We start from the raw sequence: 24,380 nt of genomic DNA, 5'->3' as shown, positions 1-24,380 counted from the left end.
ATTCATTCCCATCCCATCCTAATATACAAAATATTTTTATTAATAGCACTCTTAAACTCCAAGGATAAACCAAACACTTTTCTCTAAAGATAAACAAAACACACCTCTCAAAGTTACATTATAATAATAGCTAATAATTTGTTTTTTGGCGAGCAAAGTTACATATAATAAATAAATAAATAAAAAAGAGAGGTGGTAACATGAAAGGCGCGTGGCAGCCGCTGGTTTAACGAAAAGCAACTTTCCTCCATCAGAGGCAACTGAAAGAAAGGATCGTTTCTATTTCTTCCCTTCCACACAAATAGATCATTGCGCTCTCTCTCTCTCTCTCTCTCTCTCTCTCTCTTCGCACGCACACACAACACACACTCTCTCCCTCCCTTTCCGATTTCATTGTACGGACACGAGTGAGTACTCCATCAAACCCTTATTCATCAATTTCGTCTTTCCTCTTTCATCCACTGCGCTTCTTATTGCTTCTGCTGATTGTGATTATGGTTGTTATTATTATTTCAATTGTTGGATTTGTTCCATTTTGAATTCTATCTTGTGCTTGATCCTCATTGTTTAGATGCACTAGGACATTGATTTCATGTTTGACTCGTTACTTTCGCACTTTTCATTCTAACTAGTAACTAATCGTGATGCATTGGATTTTGATGCGTGCTCTTTTTTTTTTCTTTTTTTTTTTATAATTACATTGCATTACTTTTTCTGTGTTCAATTGTTTTATTTATTTTTGAGAATATATTGTTTCCTTTAGAGTTGCATCGCGTGCTAATAAATATGGTTAGATTTGATCTGTTTTCAATGCGTTATTCGAAATTGAAGCGGGCGTTTCTTTCACAGATGTGATGGTGCTGAGTAGTGTTCTTGTGATTCAATGCTGGTTTTTTGGTTTTGTGTGATTGTAGTTTGAGATGGGGATATACCTCAGCAGCCCGAAAACAGATAAGGCGTCTGACGATGGTGAGAACGACAGGCTTCGCTACGGTTTGTCTTCCATGCAGGGCTGGCGTGCTTCAATGGAAGATGCTGTAACTACTCTTTTCTTTTGATTCATCTTATTTCATGTGTTGCCACTTGTTTTGTATGTGGCTATCAACAGGTGTCTTGCTTACTGTTTATTTGTCATATGGTGTGTAATGCTCTGGTTGTACTCAAGGGAAGTTATTGTTTATTGCCAGTTCTACATTATAACGAAGTGTGAGGAAAATCCTAAGCTAAATTGACTGTATGACATACATATTGACATAACAGTGAGTAGTCGATTGGGAATTTTGGTATCTGTGCAATTGACTGAGAAAGTTGTAGAAGGAGCACAATCTTATGTTCAAAGACACTTATAGATTACTTTTTTTCATTGTTAATCTGCTATATTGAAGATAGCATAGGTATCGCTTATTTGTGGCACTTCAATTTAAATTATTTCTGTCAGCTATTGATTTGAATGAGCAAATATAACTCTTAGTTTTTCATGTTTTCGGTGGGATAAATTTCCCTCCTCTAGCATTCTTACACACATGAGAAATTACTTCTCTTTGGAAGTGAACTACATACATATGATGCAGATGCTTGATCTACCTTGATGCTTTTGTACTTCAGTAGCCTTTTGTTATATTACATTCTATTATTCAATGGTGTATACAAGTTTTAATTCTTTTGCATTATTTGCCAGCATGCAGCTCATCCATATTTGGACGAATCTACGTCTTACTTTGGTGTTTATGATGGCCATGGAGGTCAGTATTAGATCTTTAGGTTTTCAATAATATTTATTTAATGTGTCCATATATTTTCAAAGACAGTGAGGAAATAGTTTTACTGATTTGTTCATTATTTAAATTAATTTTGACCTGTTTCCTGCCATTGGAGTTATCCCTGTAAACTGTTTAATAAGGGGAATTTATTTCATTGCTTTGGAAATTGAGTGCAGTGAAGATGGGATCGCAAATGTTTGACATTGTTTGAAGCTTGATGCTTTCATTTTGAAGTTTCCTTTGGAACCCACCTTTACATGGGTGGCTTTTATCACTAAACATACTGTCGTCTTTATTGTGTTACTGATCAGGTTTTCGTTTTTCTTTTAGATCTTATCTGCTTTGTTTTTTCCCTTGACTTAATGTCACTTAAAATGTGAATAACTGCATTACATGAATTATAATTCTTTCAAACGTCATAGGACATAAAATACTGCATTTTTTTTTCTTTTTCTTTTCAAATAATTGCATTGTAATCGTATTGCTTCCGTTATGTTATATATGGTTCAAAAGTCCAATATCTTTACCCTATTGACAAACATAATCCCTGTAGCTTTAGCTTTTTTGGCATATTATATCTTATTAGATTCACCTGAAGTCAGATATGAGCATGTACAGAAATGCTTTCCAATGTCCTTCACGTCTAGATTGCTTTTTTCCACCCTTAGATTTTATTTTTGGTTATGTTGGACTTTGTTCTGCTAGCCATGTTAAAGGACAGGGGGAATATCCTCCTTTTGGGGGCATGTGTGGGTGATTGGGTGTGCATTTATCTGTGTTAGACTATTAGCCCATTCCAGACTCAATTAGTATTCATTATAGCACACTTGAGCGATTTGAGACGTTTATAAACCTTGAAACTATTTCAAAACTGCAGGCAAAGCAGTTTCAAAATTCTGTGCCAAGTATCTACACCAGCAGGTGCTTAAGAGTGAAGCTTATTTGGCTGGAGATTTGGGCACATCTTTACAGAAATCTTTCCTCAGGTAATTTTGTTTAGAATTTTCATCAATCTTACTGGTTGCCAATAAAAATCAGGGAATTGGATAATAGAGTAGTTGTCCTTCATCTGTAAAAGTTAATTAGGCCTAGGCTCAAGCCTGTGGTATGACATGTTCAACTGTTGCTCCAAACCTCTTTACCTTATCTATCCATTTTATATGCCCCAGGGGAGATTTGGCATCATACACTCTTCAAGATACAAATAAAGCTGGAAACCAAGTTATGGGCGCTTACAAATAATTATAAAACACTTTCTTCTCCTCTCTATTTTCCTCTTTTCCTGTGAGTTATTAGAAATTTTAAAACTTCTCTTTTTATCTCTTCATTTTTTTTGTAGCCCAGATTTACTCAAATACATCATCTTAAAATAAGATTTAACAAAAATATTTGTCAAGTAAAGAAGTGTTTAGGTGACATGCATTTCAATGTGTGAAGATGTTTCTGTCCTATTTTTTTAATATTTTCCTTTGTATTGAGGCAGAATGGATGAGATGATGCGTGGACAAAGAGGGTGGAGGGAATTAGCAGTCTTGGGAGATAAAATAGAAAAGATTTCTGGTATGCTAGAGGGTTTTATATGGTCTCCCAGGAGTAGTGAAGCCAATGACCGTTTTGATGATTGGGCTTTTGAGGAGGTAACAAATAAGAAGCACATTTTGTTTTTCTTGTGCCACCACTGCTTGTTTTTCTAACTTATTTTATTATTTTACATGCATGCATGTGGGAAAGGTTTCAATGTATCAAACTTAAGCTTATAGTCAATATATTGGAAGCTCTTATAGTTTGCTTTCCTAAGCTGTGTTCATAATGACTCAAGCTGTGAAGCATGTTTATTGATGTATTTTAGCATTTACTTTTTTTTTGTCAAATACAAGTTTAATATTAAAAATAGCACTTCGACATAATTTGACTGCACTGGCATGTGTTGGTGTTGATGAGTTATTTGCACAACTTTCTTTGCTTGAACTGCTGACCAACTAAACAGCACTTATCAATTACCATTTTCTTAAACCGTCTGGTGATACTTTGCCTGTGTATGTTTGAATTTCATTATTTCAAGTTTGTTTCACGTTTTGTGAATTGTCTACATCATACATGGGGTTCTTGTTCACTGTGATAGCGTGATGTATGAATAAATGTAGCCCTTAAAAGTCCACTCTTGGAATATGATATGATCTATGTGAATATTTGACAGTGACAGAAGGTGATTCCTGATTAAGTAATTACAACTATAAATTATAATGTTTAGTTTTTGACGTTTTGAGAAAACCTTATCCTCTAGCTATGTATCTTTGTTTCTCAATAAAATCTTTGTCCAAATACACTGACTCACGGATTATAAGATTGGACATGGGGCATATACCCTTCCAATCCTTCTACAGTAGAAAGGTTTGTTTTGAACTGAGAATGTGTTATGCTGTACATTAGGGACCCCATTCTGATTTTAGTGGACCAACCTCTGGAAGCACAGCATGTGTGGCTGTCATGCGAGGAAACAAACTTGTTGTTGCTAATGCTGGAGATTCTAGATGTGTGTTATCAAGGAAGGGCCAGGTATTCCTACATTCTCTTGCAGTTCTCTAATCTTCTCCAATTTTAGTGACAAGCAATATAAGCTTATAGGGTGCAGGTATAGTTTTAGTGCCTGTTTTGATTAGCTCTTTTCTAGGAAAATAACCACTTATTTTTCAAAAACTCTCTTACAAGGCTGTTAAAAATAAGTGATTATTTTTTCAAAATAAGCTAAACCAAACCTGCAGATATAGTTTTACTTCCAGTTTGAATTAGCTCTTTGTTAGGAAAATAACCACTTATTTTTCAAAAACTCTCTTACAAGGCTGTTAAAAAATAAGTGTTTATTTTTCAAAATAAGCTAAATTAAACATGCATTTAATGTCTATGAATTGATGGGACAGGAACTGTTTGATTATTTTCGTATTCAGAGTTATTTAATGAATTTTTATTTGCAGGCACACAATTTGTCTAAAGATCACAAGCCTGAACTCGAGGCTGAGAAAGACAGGATTCTAAAAGCTGGTGGTTTCATCCAAGTTGGACGGGTCAATGGAAGTTTAAACTTGGCTAGAGCAATTGGTAATAGAAATTCTTAGATGTTATAGAGGGTTTATTTTTCTCCTGAATTTTTTGTTGTTAACGAGGCTTTTTATTTCCTTCACCAGTCCCCAGTATTCGTAATATAATTTATTTTCTATTACAGGAGATATGGAATTCAAGCAGAACAAGACTTTGCCTGCCGAAAAGCAGATTGTGACTGCTGATCCGGACATAAATTCAGTAAGTATTGTCTATGCATTATTTTATTTTATAGAGAAGTTAATATTTGTGGAAAGAGTATTTTTGGCCTCTTTCATTTTTCGATGAACTTAAAAAATGTTTAGAAAAAGTCTAATACGAATTTCTTATATGTTGTCTGGCTTTACTTTTAAGTGAAACGTTCCTTTGTGGTGTTGTTTTCTTTTTGCTCCAATTTAAATTAACTTATGTATGTTCTTTGCAACAGGTTGAGCTTTGTGATGATGATGAATTTCTTGTAATAGCTTGTGATGGAATATGGTAGGTTACTTGGTTACTTTATTTTTCTCTAGAAACTCCATTGCTATTATCAAATTCATATAGATGACAAACATTCCTATTTAATTTTACAATTCTCTTTATAATTAATCTACTCTTATATAACATCTTATGCGTGTAGGGATTGCATGTCTAGCCAGCAGCTTGTGGACTTTATACATCAACAGTTAAAGACAGTAAGTTATCTATGTTTACCTTGCGGATGAAAAATAATTTGGCTACGGCATTCACATTGTTGTAATTGCAAAATCTCGTTGTATCGTTTATATAAAACCATTGTTATGCAGGAGGATAAACTTTCTGCGGTTTGCGAGAAAGTATTTGATAGGTGCTTGGCACCAACAGCTGGGGGTGAGGGATGTGATAACATGACCATGATCTTGATTCAGTTCAAGAAACCTTCCAGCCCAGATGCTTCTGTCACGACCCAGCCCCAGTCATCTGCCCAACCAGCTGAAGCTGATAGAGTTTCAGAGAAAATAGGATCAAAGTGAGAGATTTTCAGTCCTGACTTGATAGCCTTCAATTTCTTACTGCATGTTGAAGCATTGGTGAGCAGAGGTTCTTGGGTACTATTTTATATCCAGATTTCAGGATGTTAATTCTCAATAGGGGATTGTAAATTTGTGACGAAACTGCTGTTTCGTGGGGCTATCATTGGCTTTGTACATAAAGTGTGGATGTCTAAAATATGAAGGAAAAAAAAATGGTTCAGCAAGCATGCTGATAGACAGTTACCTGGACGGCTAAAATCACCTTTGGGAAACTTACCAATGCAATATTTTCACTGACCTAAATAATGCGTAAAAGAACGTGTCTGGTTTCTGGAGCTATATTCATTACCTATGATCAGTAGAAGTTCCTTAAGGATTTAGTTGTGTGTACGAAAGTTTAAAAAATGTGATCTTTTTGGTTTCTGTACTCCAAAGACTGGTCCCCTTTACAGTTGATGCACCCGTGATTCTCTTGACGGTGTTATAAATGTTCAATTACTCTCTTGATAAATGCTTAACTTTCTCCAATTAAAATAAGCATAACGAAACTTTTACAAGCAATCAGTAAAAATTATCTTCTATCGATCAAATTAATTTTTATAACATAGAAAAAATAATTTAATATTTTTATTTATCTTTATTATCGCCAAAAAGTTAATTAAATCAATTTTGTACATGTTTTAATGTTTTATCTATATTTAGCGGACTATGTATATTGCACGGAATACTCCCGATTACCTTTATCAACACTTTAACAAGCTATTATATCAGCAAATTTGTTTCCCTACGGTAATTTTCAGTGCGGAAAACATCAAACTTCTAGAAATAAAATTACAATTTTCAAACACGAGTCTTATAAAAACTTATTTAAAATACAAAAAAAATCATTAAAATTAAACATTAAATTAAAGGTTATATACCACAATTTAACGATAATGTATATCTATATCATAAGTTTGTTTTTGTTTTTTAATTTTTTTTATTGTCTTTATCTTTATAACTAAGAATAGAAATAGGTTAAACAACCTGTTTAGGGCGTGCTATTAAACTCACGTCAAGTATATTAAATCAAACAGACTAGTTTTTTTTAAAGCTTGTAAAATTTAAAATATTTGACTCTCAGTCATTTAGTAAGTCTTTTAAATTTGATAGTCGAACTTATTTGAGTAAATAATGATAGTCTATTAAATGTTCATAGTAGTATTTTGAGATTATATAATTAATATTTATTTTATCAATTTATATACAAGTTAGTGTTAAGTTAATTTTGAAGGATCAAATTAAAAAGTGAACCTAACAAAAAGTTAAGGTGGTTGTTTACCTGTATATATTATACTTTTATATTACAATAATCAAAATAAAACAATAATATCAAACTAAATAAAATATTTTGTAATTTCAATTTCATATACAGAAACTCAACAAAACTCTTGATTTATTCTTTTCTATTCATAACTTTTAAAATATTTATTACAAATTTAACATTTTAACTAGGGAAAATATTTAGTTTTAATTTTTTTTACTGAATAATTATTATTACTAAAATAAAGATTATGTTTATAAAATTGAAGTATATTTTGATTCTTTTTAAAATCATAACCCGTATAAATATAAGATTTCACAAAATTGTGCCTTTTAAGAAGTATAATTATTTTTAAACTTAAATATTGCAAATACACTAGTTAAAGATAATCAGTAAGATTTAATTAATTTTAGTACATGTAGTGATTGCTTAAATAAATATAAACGAAAGCTAATCGTACTTTATTCCAATACTAAATGCCGTGTTACAATGACAGCGAAGGACGTTTCATTGGCCAATACCTTATTAGTCAAATAGATTTCAGAAAGAAAAGTGACAAATCTACATGACTTTAACATCTACAGAAGTATATTCTTACTATATTTTATCAAATGAACATGATCACATATAAAAAACAATGCAGCTTATCTCCATTTTATGATTTTTAGCCTTTTTCTGTACTCTCTGATGATAAACATTCAGGGATATAATTGCTCTTATTTGATAAGTTAAAGATGATTAAAAGAAAAGTATTCGACAAAAATGTTTATATACATATATTCGTCTCGTGTTATAAGCAATTTCATATTACATATAAAAATTAAATTCTGAGATTGTTTGAGATAAAAATAGAGTAAAATATTGATTATAAATGTAATACAGCCTTTTGTTTTACTTTTTTAAAGATAGATATGTAGGTTAGAGAAAATATTTAGCTAAATACAAAGAAAATACACTGAAAAATATAATTTATATACTACTCACATATTAAAAATTGTGTGCTTTTAAAAAATCATTATAATTTTCAAATAAAAATAAAATATATTCAAAATTGAAAAAGTACAATTAAACTTTTTTTAAAGAACTGTTATTTTTTGAAAACTAAAATATAAAATAATTAATTAAATCATATATATATATATATATATATATATGTAGTTTAATAAACAATTGGATAAAATATATCTGATCCAAGAATTGTAACACTTTGATCATTTAAAAATAAATAAAACAAATTATGAATGTAAATGTTCTAAACACTCACTGTACAATATATTAATAACAGATAAGAACAACGAGTAGACACATAAGCAACGTGGACCATCCGATCTTTGGAACAGAGCATCGATTTTGATGCTATCATGGTCGCATGTGCGCCACGTGTCTGATCACTAGGGCCCCTTATCCACTTTCTGAGGCTATTGTTCATATACAATCCTGCCCTTTTACGGTTCTATCATTGTTTTTTTTTTACATTTTTCTATTAAAAATATTTAGCGAAGAAGACAACGTTTCATTCAATTCAAGGTAAGAAAAAAAAATTGACTACTACCCAATTTAAATAGATTTATTTTTAATTAAAATTAGTTGTAATTTAGATAAAAAAATTAAAAACTTAATATTTACTTAAAAAAGGATAAAAAAATTAACGTGAGATAAAAAAATATAAATATTTAATGTAGTACTTATAAATTTAAGAGGATATTTTATATTTTTTAAATTAATAGTTTAAATTTTTTAATATCTTAAAAATAAAAAATATTAATATTTTTATTAAATCACTAATTTTATTATTTAAAAAATAAAATTAACAATTAAAATTACTTAACGTGTAAAAAAAATCAAAATTTTTAATTACAAAGATGCAGTAAATTTTATCAAATATATAAGCGCAGATAATTTAATTATTTTAAGGATTATTTTTAGTTAAAATTCTACTTTAATATTTTGTAATAATATTTAATGTATTTTTTATTAAATTTAAATAATAATAACTAAAAAACATGATGGGATGGGCCCCTGGTTTTGGTTATTTGTTGGTTCTCTGTCATAAACCTTTTCCATACATACGCCGCATCAAAGTCGACACGTCCAAGTTTCGTTATTTCTTTCACTTCTTCGCCCATACTTTCCCCATTTCCACACCCTTTTCGCGCAAATTAACTAAAATAATATTGTCCTTAAAATTTCAATTACAAAATTAATCACAATTTTCATTTCTAAAAGATGCATGCATTTTTTTATTATAAGATGCATGCACTATTTAAGTGTTATTTAGTGAAAATAGTTTTTAAGTAAGAAATTAAAAAAAATTAAATGATTCTTTTAAAATTTTATAAATTTTACAAATTTAAAAATTAAATATTTTTACTATCAATAATAATTTTTTATATTAAATATATTTAAGTTTAAGATTTTTTGAAATAATTTTCACAAAATGAGAAACGATATCCCTTTCTTTAATAGCCGCGAATGAATAATGAAAATGAAGAAGTATTTTTTAAAACAATAACTTTTAAATATAAATTAAAATAAAATTGAGAGAAAGATATTTTAAAAATAAACGGATTAAATATAATAAAACATACGTGTTAAGAAAGAAAAGTTTAAAGTTTTAGTCAATTAATATGAATACTTTTACTCTGTCAATTAATTAAAAAGTTATTATAGGATGTTATTTTTTAATTAAAAAAATGAGATTTCATTCTCTGCCTCTATATTATTAAAAAAAACATTTTGACCTCCATTTTTGTTGAGTTTTTACTTTTTAAAATTGAGACGCTGAATAGAACAATTTCCTTCGTTTTATGGTGGAAATAATATTTGCAGCACTGATGGTCCATTGAATTGTGACAGTTGATTGAGCATCTCAAAATCTTCTAAAATTCATCTATTTAAGACAGTTTTATTCAAATTTTTGTCTGAATATTTAATAATGTTATATTTATTAGAACACTGATTCGAAATATTACATTAAATTACATAAATTTGAATAAAAAATTAATCTATTGTTATATATTATATTTTATGGGTTATTTTTTTAAAAAAAATTAATAACTAAAATTTAAGCAAAATTTCATTTGCACAACAGTCCCTCAATGCAATGGTAACCTGCATGTCCATGTTGGGAAATTTTTTAGCATGGTCCTCGAAACAACTTAGTTTCGATCAAAAACTATATAGTGACATGGTAACATTGGTTGTCTCCATTAGCAATGGAAGCTAATGTTTTTTTTTTATTTATTATTATTATTATTTCTTATGGTAATGATGACTAACGAGACTGAAGGGTGCAATACTAATAGAACCCCGACACCAAAAAAAATTAACCAAGGACTAAAATTGAGATTTCTAAAAGACCTTTTTAGCAATCAAGTGAACTATTATTCACTCTTTATTATGTTATGAATGATTATATTAAATGAACTACCAGCACTTTGAAGATTCTGTGATCCCCCTTAATCTCCACCGGAAACAATTGTCATCCATGTTTAGGCAGCATGAAATACCAAAATTTGCTGTCATAAGAAAGAATTTAAGATAAGTTGAAGGGCTGAAGGATCGTATTCTATCATAGTTGGAAGGGATATTCCACTCCCACAACAATATGCCTCAAGTTAGGAACAAACCAAAACAAAATAGTCTTCAATTAAGACCAAGTAAAAGCTAAAAAAAAAAAAACAAATAAGATAAACCCAAGAATCTCTCTCTTTTTCAGCAGGTTTTTTTTTCTTCCTTCTCCTTTCCGGTCCCAATGTGTCCTTTTGCACTAAATGCGTAAATCCACGTCACTCCTTGATTCAATGGATAAGAACCGTGAATGCTCCACCTCGGATTCTTCCCTTTCACCACTAATTGTTTTTCTATATAAATCTCTTTCCTTTCATTCCATTGTTAGTGTCCAGCATAATTGCGTACCCTTTGCTCTATTCGAACAATAATTGACCTTCATTTTTAAAAATAAGGAAAACAAACCCACTATTTAGGGTTCCGACAGATTCCCCATCAAATCAACTTGCCGTGCGCATTGATCCATCCTAAACAAAATCTTCCTTCATAAAAAAGATCAAATTTTCATTATTTATAGCCAAAGGCTTTCTGGGTCGTTGTGAATTCGCGTTTTTGATATTTCTGGGTTGGGAGATTACGACTTTATTGAACAATGGCTGCTGCTGCTACTGGGATTGTTGGTGGTAATGGTTCAGCCTCTTGGATGAAGTTCAAAGGCAGGGAAATGAAGCAAACCAAGATGGACAAAGCTCGGATTTGTTGCTCTTCTACTTCTGTGATGGATCCTTATAAGACCTTAAGAATACAACCAGGTGCCTCTGAATCTGAAGTTAGGAAGGCTTTCAGACAGCTTGCTTTGCAGGTTTGATTCCCAACCTGTTCTGACTTAGGGATAGATGTTTATTTATCCCGAAGTTATGGTCTTAAAAAAACCACTTTTCTTTAATAACTGATGTCTGGTGATTGGGTTATTCTCTATAGAAATACTAATTATTTGTTATCTGTTGTGCTTCAGTACCATCCAGATGTGTGCAGAGGGAGCAATTGTGGGGTGCAGTTTCACCAAATCAACGAGGCTTATGATGTGCGTTATCCTTTATCTTAATTTTTGCTTAATCAGTTCCGATTGTTCAACAGCAACAAAAGCAATATTTTTTAGAGCCATGTTGAGGCCATAGTTTTTATATTTATTTAAGCTTCCAAACACAGCCTTACCTAATTTTGATTTCAATGTTTCTGATTGGAGTGCAGATTGTGATGGCCAATTTGAGAGGAGAATCAGATGCTGTAGAATTGTACGAGGCAGCATATGATAAAGTCGTTGATGAACCACTGAGGGGAATGAACGATCCAGATTGGGACATGTGGGAGGAGTGGATGGGTTGGGAAGGAGCAGGAATTCGTGACTACTCATCTCATATTAATCCTTACATTTGATTTTTATTTTAAAATATAATTTGTTAATAATTAGTCTTCAAATCATGATTAAAGTGGGTCTACACCTACTTTGTATATAGTCCAAGTGAATGTAAAGTCTCCTCTGCATAATTGAGGATGAGGAAATGACTTGTTAATGATCCTTAAGGATAAATGTAAAGCTTCTATCTTATATTAATAATAATGAAAAATACAAGAAGTTGATAGCATGGATAGTGTGCATTATTTCCGCATATTTATCTCTATCCAAATTGAAAGGGTATCAGGTCATTGCTTGTGACGCGTCACTCCCTAAATCCATCATTCATTTCTTCCAAATAATAAAGTGCCAATAAATATTATTTTCCCAAAACATTATTCAATTTTTTATTTATTTTGTATACACCGAAACTGAAAGATTAAAGATTTTCTGATCTATCTTCAGTTGGTATCGAGGTGATGTTCATTTATAGTTAGAAAGAGTTCCATACTTTTGTATAATGTAAACAATATACAGAATGTAATTAGAATATATTTACAGTGCAAAGTTTTTTTAGTTATTTAATTATGGGCTGTCACATAATCTAATTTTTTATAATAACTACTTTTAAAATATGTTCAAGCTAATTTCTAATTAGCTAAATTTCTACACTCATAATGTCTTAAAATTACAGTCCAATGTAAATGAATGGCAGTAAGGAAGTGTTTTTCTTCTGTCATGATGGCAGTGAGCTAAGCGGTGCCAATTTTACTTTGGTTGGGGCTCGTGATAACGTTTACAGAGTTTATGTCCACCAAAAACGACAAAAATGATAGTCGTTTTGCAGCTCGTATTCCCATGTGGAAGAACCCCAAATTTGGGGTGTACCTGCAACCCAACCTGGGCCTCTTTCATGATCCACCATTGACGTAGAGCTTGCCTAAGCCTGTATTATTTGGAATTTAAAGACTAAAGCCAATGACCCAAAAAAAAGAAAAAGATTAAAAACCTAGTTAGATTTTGAACAAGCTATTTTAACATGGCGCTTTATGTTTGCGTTTTTTTAATAATTATTACACATAATTGCCCAATGGAAACTCCTAAAATTAAGTAGATTTTGAATTGTTTTTTGAGCTCTAATGCTCTACTAACAACATCATATCATCATCCAAGATAAAAATAAACCAAGTTTTTTATTAACCCAATTCTATCGGTAGTTGCTCTTTGAAAAACAGCCCAAAAATGTAACACAAGCAGCAGTTGTTAAACATTAAAGAGCACTGTTGACCAAAAAAAACATCCATTGAAGAGCACCAAATTATGAACTCATCAGAGTACCCGTTGCTGGAGTAAAGTTGGCTGTTCTTCATACTTAACTATACCATTTTTTTTAATTTTTAATAACTAAAAGGCCGAACAAATTTGACAAATTCTATCTAGGTGAAAAGCTGGGTTATCCTACTTTGTTGAAATGTTGAAAAGTAACGACTACGCTGAACAAAATTAAGTTTCCAAACGTCTTAAATTTTATTGAATTAGTTTTGAACCATTAATCCAATTCATAAATTTTACATTAAAACATGTATTATGACACATGAAATTGATTTTGCTTGTAAACCGAACAAGTAACAGGTTGAAAAGCGACAAGGTCAATAAATGACAATGGCCACGGCAACAGAAAAATGGGAAACAGAATGAAGATAATTTTTTTTTGTAACTATACTTCAATTCACAATATTTGCTAAATTTGTTTAACATTTTAAATTTATAAGAGAATTATTTATTTGATTAAAAACTAGTTTTCTTTTTAAAATTACTGACTCATCTGGCCTATCCAGTTACTGTACTGTAAACGGCCAAAACATATCTAACCAAATTTATTATATAGGCAAAATTTATTATACATCATTAGTTTAAAAAAAATGAAAAGGACCAATTTAACGTACAGGACAATGGGAAAAGGATAATAGACCTCCATCTCAAAGAATAAAACTAGAGACAAAAGGACATCCGATAAACATTCATTCAATGCCTTTTAATTCAGTGTTACTGGAAAACTATGATGTGAAGATCATTTGGCAGAAGCAGAACTGGATGAGAGTCTTTGGCTCCTTGCTTTGTCAGCTTTTTCCAAGTAATCTTGATGAGACTGGTGTTTGGTTCCTGAAAGGAAACAACAAGCTCAACTGATTAAGTATTTAAATGGAGGCACTGGAGTGGAGATATATAAGAACTATCTAAATATAAAATCATTCTGAATGATCTACATGTGATAATCAAAAGAAACCAATCCAAAAGAAAACATCATTGAAGGGTACAGCAAAGATTATTTTAGAATTCTAATTTTGTTTCTCGATTTCAAACGGTAAAACCATACAATAAATATCACCATGGGTGAAGTGCATTATGATCAGGACAGTTTTATGGTCATGTCATAGAATGTGGATGAAAGGTATATGTCTTTGACACTTTTTTTGGCTTTGACCAGGGTATCCCTGAAAACACTGAAGTGAGACTAATCATCCCTCAGACAATTTTATGATTAGAAGACCCTTCTAACAATTGCCTTTCCCAGGATCTGAACTTTGGTTCTCCCCCCAAGGAGTGCAGCTTGTATGCCACTGCAGCATCCAACTCTTGTTCAATAGACAAATTTTCATTGCAACAAAAAAAGGATGCGAGAAAGAGAGAAGAGCTAATGACATGAAATTTATTTTGCCTCCACTTTATATTATCTTTCCCCAGACCAGAGGGAGGTCTTAGACTTTCTTTCTAACCCATGGGGAGAGAGAGAGAGAAAAATTGAGCAATCCCATCAAAATCTCAACTCGAAAATTGGTAAAAGCATGCAGGTATGACAGAACTTCATTCACTCATGAATCCTAGACAGGGTGCTAACAATATCCCTCCATTAAGTGCTGGGCAAAAGTCCATTCCTGAACAAAGTCTAACTAATTTCACTGAATTTTAGGTCTCATTTATGTAACAAAAGGGTACATCTATTCTTAGAACACAAATACAAACATATGCAACCACTTTGGTAAAGCAAGAGATTCGAGACACTAAGCACACGTTCTCTCAAAGTAAGCATCTTATATGTGAGTACTACTCCTAATCAGCATACATACGAACAGATAAAATGCGAGCCACTAGCCTCATCAAGTTCAATTGAATTAAAGATATTTTAGCTTTTCCTTTTTCAATTTTGACCCATCCATCCAAGACAAATCCCTAATCATACTTCGAAACTTCATCCAACAAAGGGAAAATTTTGCAAATTGAAAATGCTATGTTACAAGTTCAAATCTGAAGAAAACCATCATCAGTGAAAGAAACAACCCATTGGTGATGTGAATGCAAAGATGGGAACTTTGGCAGCAATATAAAATTAAAATTTAAGGGAAATTCATAATAAAAGAAAATTAGAAGTAATTTTGAAAGAGAAAAATAAAAAGGAAACTGACCCCTATTCATAAGGAACCATGGGATGGTAAAAACAGCAGTGATGAGAGTTAAGCCAATGAAAACGTGTTTTTTGTCACCGCTATAGAGATAGTGATTCAATCTTGACCTGAATCCTCCTCCAACGTTGCCACCGTTGTTCCCTTTTGTGTCGCTGCTCATCTTTCCTTCACTTCACCACGCTGCTAACCAAAACCAGCCCTAATAAAAAGAAAGAAAACTTCAGGATATGAAAGAAAGTAAACAATGTTTACACTTTGGTTTGGAAATGAAAATGAAAAAAATAAAAAGAAAGTGGTTAGAAAATGATTTTTTTAAATTATTTGAAATGAAAAAAAATCTAAAAGAAAGTGACTTTTGTTTTCAAACAAACAAATGTGTCCCTAATAAAAAAAATTAAAAGGAAGAGAATAAGAAATAAGTTGTGAGGGATTTACTTAAAAATGAATAAATATATATTATCTCTTCATTCCCTATCTCAATAATTTTGAAGAAAAATAGCATGCGTGGATCTCACAATTTCTTTTTATCTTTTATTTATTTCTTATACTAATTATACTTACTCTTCTACTTCCTAATCACTGTTTCAGCACACCCTTTTTCTTTTAAATCAAAGATACCAAAGTGTAATAAGGAGTCGTTTTTTTAAATAAGAATGCATTTATTTAAATTTTGATGAGCTAAAAATATAATATATTTAAATTAACATCTTTGATTTTTTTAAATATTTTCTTTTTTTGTTATATTTATATTCATTTCTTTTACTTTTTATACCTTCCTATAGAAAGTCTTCATTTTTTTTATTTTCTTTTTGTCATTCTCTTTCTTTTTTATGTATACTTCACACATTTTTTTTATAGGATTTGAAAATATTATTATTTTTAACTATGGATAAATCGTGTGAGAATCCTATTTGAAGTGGATAAAATTATTATAGGCATGAATTTAATGTAGTTATATTTTTAAGATAACTTATAATTACTAATTAAGCTTAAATAATTACATAATAATTAATTCATGCATTTGGTGGTTAATCAGGGACAAATTTACTTTAATAAAAAAATTTCTGAATTAATAAACCTTTTAATTTTATTAGTTGATATAAAAGATTTTTAAGGATTGTTTGGAAAGGGTAGTTTTGAAAAGAAGGAGAGAGGAGAGCATAAATTTATATTTTAAATAACTATATTTAAAATTAATCTTTTTTAAAAATAAAAATATAAATTAATATATTAACAAAAATTTAACATATTAATAATATATTTATCATAATAAATAATATATAATTTTTTAATTTAAAATTAAAAATAAGTTCTCCTCTCTCTTTCTCTAAAAATTTCCTCTCAAACCTACCTTTAAGTGTAATTTAGGAAGTTATACTTTGTCTGATTAGGTTGAAATGGTGTGCACTCAGTAACATTTAAGAGTAAGAGACAACAATTTCAAGATTTCAACCCATTTCATCGATTTGGTTGGGCTGAAACGACAGATAGAAATTGCTATTTAGGGTCTTTCCATTTGTATCCTTTCCAAGGGGCATGAAATAGAGTAAAGATAAAGGTCTAAATTTTGAATTCCATATTTGCCATCAACACCCTTCAACACTATGGGGTAGCTTTTCAGAGGGTTCCAGCTTGTACAGATTAAAAAGTTCTTCTAAATATATTACATTTTTAATTCATCCAAACACCACTTTAATTCTATTCAACTTCATCATCTCATTTCTCTGTTCCAAACAAAGTATAAAAAATGTAAAAAACTGCCCCAAGTCCCTAAATTGAATATAAGTAGGTTTGAAATTGAAATTAAAGAAAAATGAAGGATGCAGTATGAATAGCAGTTTGAAATTGCAAATGTGTACGGGCAGCAAGACAACTAGACAAGCCACCAACGTTGTCCAACTTTCTTGGACCCTACTGCAATAATTTGTGGTCTGTTCCCATACTTACCAGCTAGCAAGTCCAGTTCGAAGTGTACATGCGCCACACAAATTGAACACAACACATAGTAAGAAAGGAAAAAAGATGGTGGCTTCATCCCACCTCATATGTGCCCTCTTCCTACTCATCCCCGCCGTTGTTACCGCCACCGATCACATTGTGGGTGCCAATCGTGGGTGGAACCCTGGCATGAACTACACTCTTTGGGCCAACAACCACACTTTCTATGCTGGAGACCTTATCTGTTAGTCTCTCTCTTTCTCAAATCTACCTTTATAGCTAGTTATGTTAGATCCTTCCTTTATCATTACAGATCTGAACGCAACATACTTTCTACTCTTGTTATGCTTAGTTACTTACCCTTTTTTCCATAAAACAGAACACACACAGAATGAGTGGGATAGCAGCAGATGCTGAAATATTGTTCTTGAACATTCTTGGTTATTGTTTGAAAAAATGAGCTTTTTTCTCACTTGTGTTACCAAGAACTAAAACTTGTTCTTTCTTTTTGTCTTGCTTGTTTTTAACAGCATTCAGGTACCAAAAGAATCAATACAATGTGTTTGAGGTGAACCAAACTGGGTATGATAACTGCACTACAGAAGGTGCTGTGGGGAATTGGAGTAGTGGGAAGGATTTCATACCCCTAAATAAGGCTAAGAGATATTACTTCATTTGTGGGAATGGGCAATGCTTCAATGGGATGAAGGTCTCTGTCCTTGTCCATCCTCTTCCTCCTCCTCCTACTGCTGCTATTGCTGCTCAACATTCAACCAAAAATTCTGCTTCTTCTGTGCTCTTGGAGAGGGGACTCAACTCTCTAGTGCTTTCTTTTGTTTTAGTTTGGTTTGGATTTGTTTGGATCTAGCAACTGTAGAGCATAATTGCTCATTCTTTTTCTACTTTCCTCTAAATTCTAATTTGTTACTGTGTGTGTCTTATGAAACTTCATGTTTGTTTTGGATTCACACTCCCAACTGAATTTGTGCCTCTAGCTCGTCCTCATCTATTAAAGTTAACTGTTCCTCTGTGGTGTATGGAGGTTTCCTTTTTCAATTCAGGCTATGATTGTGTTAATGTCGATTCAGTTGCAAAGCAAAGAAAATATCCAAATGTAGGACTTTGATATTGTATTCATTGAAGTGGATAATAGCAGATTATTCTTAAATTTCAGTGAAAAACAAGTAGACAGGATTTGTGTGCAATATATGCTGCTTACCCATACCATTTATGGCTCAAGTGGGTAATGTGGCATAGTTCCACTTTATCATAATTTGATATGAATATGAATGTTTGATTTGCATTGCCAGAGTTTCCAAATTTTTATTCTTAAGTCTCAACTACTGCTTAATGCTACATGTTAGGAGATTGGCATTTTGATCAAGTTGGATGAATTTTGAAAATAGCTTATCAATGGACTCACAAAAGAGGAGAGGGGGATTTTTAACACTGTGGAGGGATATTTTATTTTATTTTTATAAGAAATGGGAGAAAATAAATATTTTTTTAATAAAATTATTAAATTCAGAATAATTTTTAATGTAAAAAAAAATATTTTTTTCTAAATTTATTTACTTCTGTAGGAAACTAAGACTAAGTGAGGGTGAATTTTAGTTTCTTCTCTTTTCATTTTTATAAAATATTAGATTAAATATAAACAATTATAAAAACATCTCTTTCCCTCTTTTTTTTTTTATTGTTTTCTCAATTTATTTATTTATTTATTATTCAATCATTAAAACTATTATAATTTTTTTAAAGGAAATAAAAAAAATCATTTTCGTGCAACGTGTGTTCTACTTTCACTTAAAAGCATAAATTCTTATTCTTGAAAAACAAAAATCTTGTTCTTAGAAGTACGTCAAAGAATTGAAAAATGATTCACTTGTCAAATTAAAAAGAACTTGCAACCATAAAAATCGAATTTGTGTCATTATATTAATTAATTTACAAGAACTTATAATAAATGTCATCGAATGCAATATTTTAGGAGCATGTAACATCTGCTGTACGGATTAGAACGAATCTATCTAAGTAACAAAAAAAAATCTCCATTATTAACGAAAGTATATATGATTTTCTGTTTAACAAGCATTTTCCCAGTGAAAGTATAAATTTTTTTTCCTAAAAATATTATAATAAAAATAAAATTAAATATTTTTACATAAGTACTATTATTAATATTTGTAACCCATTTTCTTCTCTTTTTTTATTTTATTTTATTTATTTGCACATATTTTTTTCTTTTTGTACGTATGAATGTTAAGAAGAATTTATCAAATAATTTAATAACTCACAATTCAATTGTTCCATTCATAAACTTAAAGTCAATAAAATATTATATAATTTTAATGCAAAGGACCAAGAAAAATTAATAAAACTCAAAGTGGACAACTAGTTGTATTTTAGATCATGATGGCCAAAAATAAAAATTCTATTATGCATCAATCATATTAAAACATGCAATAAAAAAGAGTAGTTTTAAGTCGGTTACAAGTCAAGTTTTAGAGCACAAATTCTAAGGAAATAATGTCACAAAGCAACGAAGAAAGAGGTACAATGAATTACACTAGGATAAAAATCTCCTTTTAAGGCTCAAAACTCACATTTGTGAGTTCAATTTTAATGTAAAGCAAAAAAGTAGAAAACTTAATTAATTATTAGTTTCCAAATGAAAATCTTACTCCAATAATAATCACTTAACATGCTCTTCTATAAGAGAAAATTGAATTGTTTGGGAGAAAAAGTTTTAAATTATCATGATAAAGAGTACAGACATCTACTTAAAAATATTCAATAACAATTATAATACTGAGAACTCTTTCATACTTAAAGTAAAATATTATCTTCAATATTTGGAAGAATTGAATGCATGCAAAGAGACCAATTAAAAAAATCAAAAGGAGAGAGACTCTTTGATAAGTCTGAAAAAATTGCCTATTTGAGAGTCACAATTATGATTCTTTGGGCGCAACAATCTTCTAGGAGAGCAGCACGGTCATGCAAGGCCATATGGACGCCCATGCTTATAAAGTAGAACTTTTTTTGCAACTATGACTACATGCATGTGCATTCTTATGAATCAAAGTTCACAGTATGTGTACAGTAATGATCAACTCGTCTCCTTCAAGCTTTTAGTATACTTATTCTTTATCCTAAAAAAAGGTAAAAATAAAATAAAAATAAATAAAAGGAAATAAAATGAAAATAAAGGCCTTTGAGCGGTTGTTTAACGTTATGAGCCTGATGATTATGTTGGGTTATGGTGGAAAGAAGATATGAGTCTCATATGTAACTCACTTCTTGATATGTAGTTGTCATCTTAGCAACTTCTCCTTCATAACTCCTATCGCATTGAAGGTTTAATTGTAACACCCCATATTTCTTGATTTCAAATATGTAATTTTATGAACAGTTATAAGGAATTACTAAACTTTCATCAGCCAAATAATTAAAATTTACTAAAATAAAATATTTACATTAATAAAGTCACGTGTAGAATCATAAAAATTTGAAATAATTGCATAAATATACTATAAATCTATATTAATATACTCTGAGTTTCAGTTATAAGATGGAATATTACATTTACAAACGTTTCATTTAACATATTCCAAAATATACAACAATTCATATTCATCCCACATATTCGTCTATATCATGTCATCTCTTAATTTCCGTTAAGTCTTCAGCGGTTAATTCATCATTCTCATCAAGGTAGGTGTCACCAAAGTCCACCACCATTTCTATACTAAGAAATCTCTCAAATGTATAGCTATTAGGCCTTCCTAGCAAATCATGATCATGATAAGTAAATACATTATTCATGATCCGATAAGGCCTTTCTATTTTTTGATATAGATGAAAACTAAGAGACAGGTGAATTTGACCACTTATGAAAAAATCAAAAGGAACTGCATAATTATAGGTTACTCCTAATGGACATTCCTGATCCTCCTCAAAATACACTCTAAAATCCAAATGTATTACATGTCTATATTCTCTAAAAACATAATTTAATCTACTACTATCATGGACATATACTACACTAATCCGCATGGGACGTGTCGTTATCTTTACTACCTGTAGGGTTTCAAATACAATATAGAGATATCATAACAATATTATAATTGTACAATTAAATATCAATTCATACCACATATTAGCCATTCTCATGCTAACATGCATGTTCACACAATCTCATCACACTTTCATCATTTTCATTTCTAAACACGCACTTTCAGTGCACTGTGATCGCAATCGTTCGATGCCTCCATCAGTTCTCGATGTCTTACTCAATCATGTAAACAGTCGTCAGTTAGCCCATGCACACGGATACAATGTATATAATAATGGACCCCTTAGCAAAGGCATAGCCAAGAGTCTAGTCAAGAAACGAGTGTAAAGTCATGTGGCGCATTTGCTCTTAGACAGAATATGTACACAAACGTGAATGTCGCTCACAACCTTACGTTTTCCCCAGATATCCAGTCGCAAAATCATGCTGATGAGCACTTTCAGACAATTTTCACATTACTCATTACATCAATATATGACTCCAACAATCAAAATATTCATTCTAATATTATTATCATTTTGTTCAACATATATCAACAATACATTAGCATTTTCACTTTAATAATCATAATATTACACTTAACATGTTCAGAAATTATTAATGAAGTTATTTAGTTAAGATATCACGTTTCTCTTATCTCACAAACACATAATAGTTAATCAAACACATACATATCATTATATAGTATTATGAGATAAAGCTCAGATGAGCTCAACACACAACTTGTAATATACTGATAAAATAAAGTTCCTCTTACCTTATACTGAAGTTTTAGAAAAGTGTTGATGATGAAAATCATTCAAAAACAAAAACTTTCTGTAAACAATCACAAAACCTTCCTTGAGAATAAGATTCAAAGGAAAACAAACGATGAAAATGAGATTTAACTCAGAGAAACTTACTCAAAATTGCTTAAAACTAATGTCCAGTCCTTGATTCAAGGAAAAATCAGCATTTGGAGAGGTTAAATTTGAGTAAAGAAGGAGAGATTTCAGAGAAAAATTGAAGAAAAGTGTAAAATAAAAATGAGAAACGAGTTTTCATGCAGGAAAATCTTTAAATACCTACAGAATCACGATATTCTCGTTACAGCGAGCACTTCTGCTATAGCAAGAGATTACTCGTAATACTCCATGCTACAACAAGTTGTTTCTTGTTATAGTGAGAGGTTTTCTCGCTACGACAAAAATATCAAATAAAATTATACTTTTTTTTTTTTGCATTTTTTGCTATAGCGAGGGATCTTCGCTACAACGAGACCCTTTTCGCTATAGCGGAACTTCTCACTGTAGGTGAGACAATCTTATCCATTTTTCTCGCTACATTGCGAAAGCTCCATAATATTCCAATTTCACTGTCTTATTCTCGTTACAACGAGACCTACCTCATTACAGCGACACATCCTCGCTGCAGCAAAAATTATCTCGCTACAGCGAGAATCTTACAGTCCTAACACTTTTAAAATTCTTCTAACATCCCTTCACATGTATATTTATCATAACAATGCAATTATAATTACTATAAAAACAAATATGTTACATTAATCATACGAGGTGAAACAATAGGAGAATTAAAAGAAAGAGGAAAAATTTTAAGTTTCAAATATGGAAGTTTATCAGTAGATAGTTTAAACTTTTGTTTCTCCATAGGTTGCTTCTTTTTTGGCCTTCTTCTTGACGTTTCATGCTTCACAGAATTTAAAGTTGGAGAAACAACATCTACAATATTTACAAAGTTGTACGATTCTTGGCTAGAATGATACTTTAAAGAGTTGAAAACTTCAAAAAAACATTCCTTATCCTCTAGCTTCAGGGTGAGCTTTTCTTTTTGGACGTCTATGATGACTCTTGCAGTGACTAAGAAGGGTCTGCCTTAAGATGTTTGAGATGCCATCATCCTCATTCATGTCAAGCATCACAAAATCCTGTAGGTGGTCAAATAACTCTGACTGTTAGGGTCTATGCGTGTTGACGATAGCAAAATCCTATTTTTCAATTAATTTGGGCTCAAAATGTACAAAAAAAAAAAACTCAATTGTAGCATTCTCATATTAATATGCACAATTAATATACAGACTATAAAAGCATACCAAAATACAAGCTTAACAAAGAGAGAGAGAGACACACACACAAATATATATTCCTAACAATATAACATCACACACACACAGATATATTCCTAACAAAATAATATTTTTTGAAATTAATTCTTAAAAAAATTATTAAAATTTAGTGTCTATGATTAAAATTAGTCCTATGATTTTTCTCTATTAGATGATGAGTTCATCATTGTCACAATCATTATTTTTTTGAATTTTTTTTACAAATATTAGTTTTTAAATAATAAAATATATGATGATAATGTAATAACGATGAGTTTTTATTAGGGGTGGGCATTTCGTAACATTATAAAAGTTGGATTGGGACAAGTTTTAGATCAATATTTTAAAAAGTTCAATTTGAAATGGATTTATATGATCGAATTTGGTTTTAAATTTAAGATTTTTTGTTATATGATCTTATTCAAAAAAATGTAGTATTGATTGTATCGTGCCCACTGTGAAGTTGCTAGCATAATTTGGAAAGCAGTGAGCTTTCTATCCTCAGAGGTTTTGGTCACACTAGTCTAGAACATCTTCTGACCGTTGGCTGCTCTCTGGATTTCTAGAGTTGTCAATTAGTATGACTATATGTTGCACTTTATTGTAAACAAACATCATGTCGGGTGCACTATTCTTCTTCTACTCACCCTAAGAGGTTGACCGAACTATCTGTTTCCATCTCTTTCATGAGGATGGGACTCCCAAAGATCAGCCATGAAGAAGAGTCGTAACTTTTATATTT

The 24,380-nt window shown here is 30.9% G+C and overlaps 4 protein-coding genes across 7 annotated transcripts; 3 read left to right on the top strand and 1 right to left on the bottom strand.

Moving 5' to 3' along the window:
- The first annotated feature begins 200 nt into the window (after positions 1–200).
- LOC113857050 (probable protein phosphatase 2C 60) lies at positions 201–23,160 on the top strand. 4 transcript variants are annotated; one of them, XR_003503171.1, is made up of 13 exons: positions 264–407; positions 921–1,037; positions 1,488–1,578; positions 1,686–1,742; positions 2,638–2,746; positions 3,244–3,397; positions 4,191–4,316; positions 4,733–4,856; positions 4,981–5,057; positions 5,284–5,336; positions 5,476–5,530; positions 5,642–6,206; positions 23,149–23,160. XR_003503171.1 is itself a non-coding variant. In XM_027488728.1 (12 exons), the coding sequence occupies exons 2-12, from the start codon at positions 921–923 to the stop codon at positions 5,846–5,848; spliced, it is 1,170 nt and encodes a 389-aa protein (XP_027344529.1). In that variant the 5' UTR covers positions 264–407; the 3' UTR covers positions 5,849–6,332. The 4 variants fall into 4 exon arrangements, 3 of the variants coding, with proteins under 3 accessions (XP_027344530.1, XP_027344529.1, XP_027344531.1); XM_027488728.1 differs by lacking the exon at positions 23,149–23,160 and having other exon boundaries at positions 5,642–6,332; XM_027488729.1 differs by lacking the exons at positions 1,488–1,578; positions 23,149–23,160 and having other exon boundaries at positions 201–407; positions 915–1,037; positions 1,679–1,742; positions 5,642–6,332.
- LOC113857052 (chaperone protein dnaJ 8, chloroplastic-like) lies at positions 11,048–13,728 on the top strand. The gene is made up of 3 exons (XM_027488733.1): positions 11,048–11,523; positions 11,677–11,745; positions 11,913–13,728. The coding sequence occupies exons 1-3, from the start codon at positions 11,314–11,316 to the stop codon at positions 12,096–12,098; spliced, it is 465 nt and encodes a 154-aa protein (XP_027344534.1). The 5' UTR covers positions 11,048–11,313; the 3' UTR covers positions 12,099–13,728.
- Positions 13,927–15,719, bottom strand: LOC113857053. Its single transcript, XM_027488734.1, has 2 exons — positions 15,522–15,719; positions 13,927–14,220 (listed from the first exon to the last, which is right to left on the bottom strand). The coding sequence occupies exons 1-2, from the start codon at positions 15,679–15,681 to the stop codon at positions 14,129–14,131; spliced, it is 252 nt and encodes an 83-aa protein (XP_027344535.1). The 5' UTR covers positions 15,682–15,719; the 3' UTR covers positions 13,927–14,128.
- Positions 17,511–18,455, top strand: LOC113857051 (lamin-like protein). The gene is made up of 2 exons (XM_027488731.1): positions 17,511–17,703; positions 17,990–18,455. Exons 1-2 carry the CDS (start codon positions 17,544–17,546, stop codon positions 18,325–18,327), a joined length of 498 nt encoding a protein of 165 aa, XP_027344532.1. The 5' UTR covers positions 17,511–17,543; the 3' UTR covers positions 18,328–18,455.
- Positions 23,161–24,380: the final 1,220 nt, after the last annotated feature.

This window comes from Abrus precatorius, unplaced genomic scaffold (genome assembly GCF_003935025.1).
Source record: "Abrus precatorius isolate BTA unplaced genomic scaffold, Abrus_2018 Scaffold153, whole genome shotgun sequence".
Classification (NCBI taxonomy): Eukaryota; Viridiplantae; Streptophyta; class Magnoliopsida; order Fabales; family Fabaceae; genus Abrus; species Abrus precatorius.
This window is presented reverse-complemented; position numbering and strand designations above follow the sequence as displayed.

Excerpts from the sequence above, each read along its gene's own strand:
- LOC113857050 (XM_027488728.1), top strand. The coding sequence starts at position 921 with ATGGGGATATACCTCAGCAGCCCGAAAACAGATAAGGCGTCTGACGAT. Across the intron at positions 4,857-4,980 it reads AAACTTGGCTAGAGCAATTG|GAGATATGGAATTCAAGCAG; the intron begins GTAATAGAAATT and ends TTTCTATTACAG. Across the intron at positions 5,337-5,475 it reads ATAGCTTGTGATGGAATATG|GGATTGCATGTCTAGCCAGC; the intron begins GTAGGTTACTTG and ends TTATGCGTGTAG.
- LOC113857052 (XM_027488733.1), top strand. The coding sequence starts at position 11,314 with ATGGCTGCTGCTGCTACTGGGATTGTTGGTGGTAATGGTTCAGCCTCT. Across the intron at positions 11,524-11,676 it reads TCAGACAGCTTGCTTTGCAG|TACCATCCAGATGTGTGCAG; the intron begins GTTTGATTCCCA and ends GTTGTGCTTCAG. Across the intron at positions 11,746-11,912 it reads AAATCAACGAGGCTTATGAT|ATTGTGATGGCCAATTTGAG; the intron begins GTGCGTTATCCT and ends ATTGGAGTGCAG.
- LOC113857053 (XM_027488734.1), bottom strand. The coding sequence starts at position 15,681 with ATGAGCAGCGACACAAAAGGGAACAACGGTGGCAACGTTGGAGGAGGA. Across the intron at positions 14,221-15,521 it reads ATGGTTCCTTATGAATAGGG|GAACCAAACACCAGTCTCAT; the intron begins GTCAGTTTCCTT and ends GTTTCCTTTCAG.
- LOC113857051 (XM_027488731.1), top strand. The coding sequence starts at position 17,544 with ATGGTGGCTTCATCCCACCTCATATGTGCCCTCTTCCTACTCATCCCC. Across the intron at positions 17,704-17,989 it reads CTATGCTGGAGACCTTATCT|CATTCAGGTACCAAAAGAAT; the intron begins GTTAGTCTCTCT and ends TGTTTTTAACAG.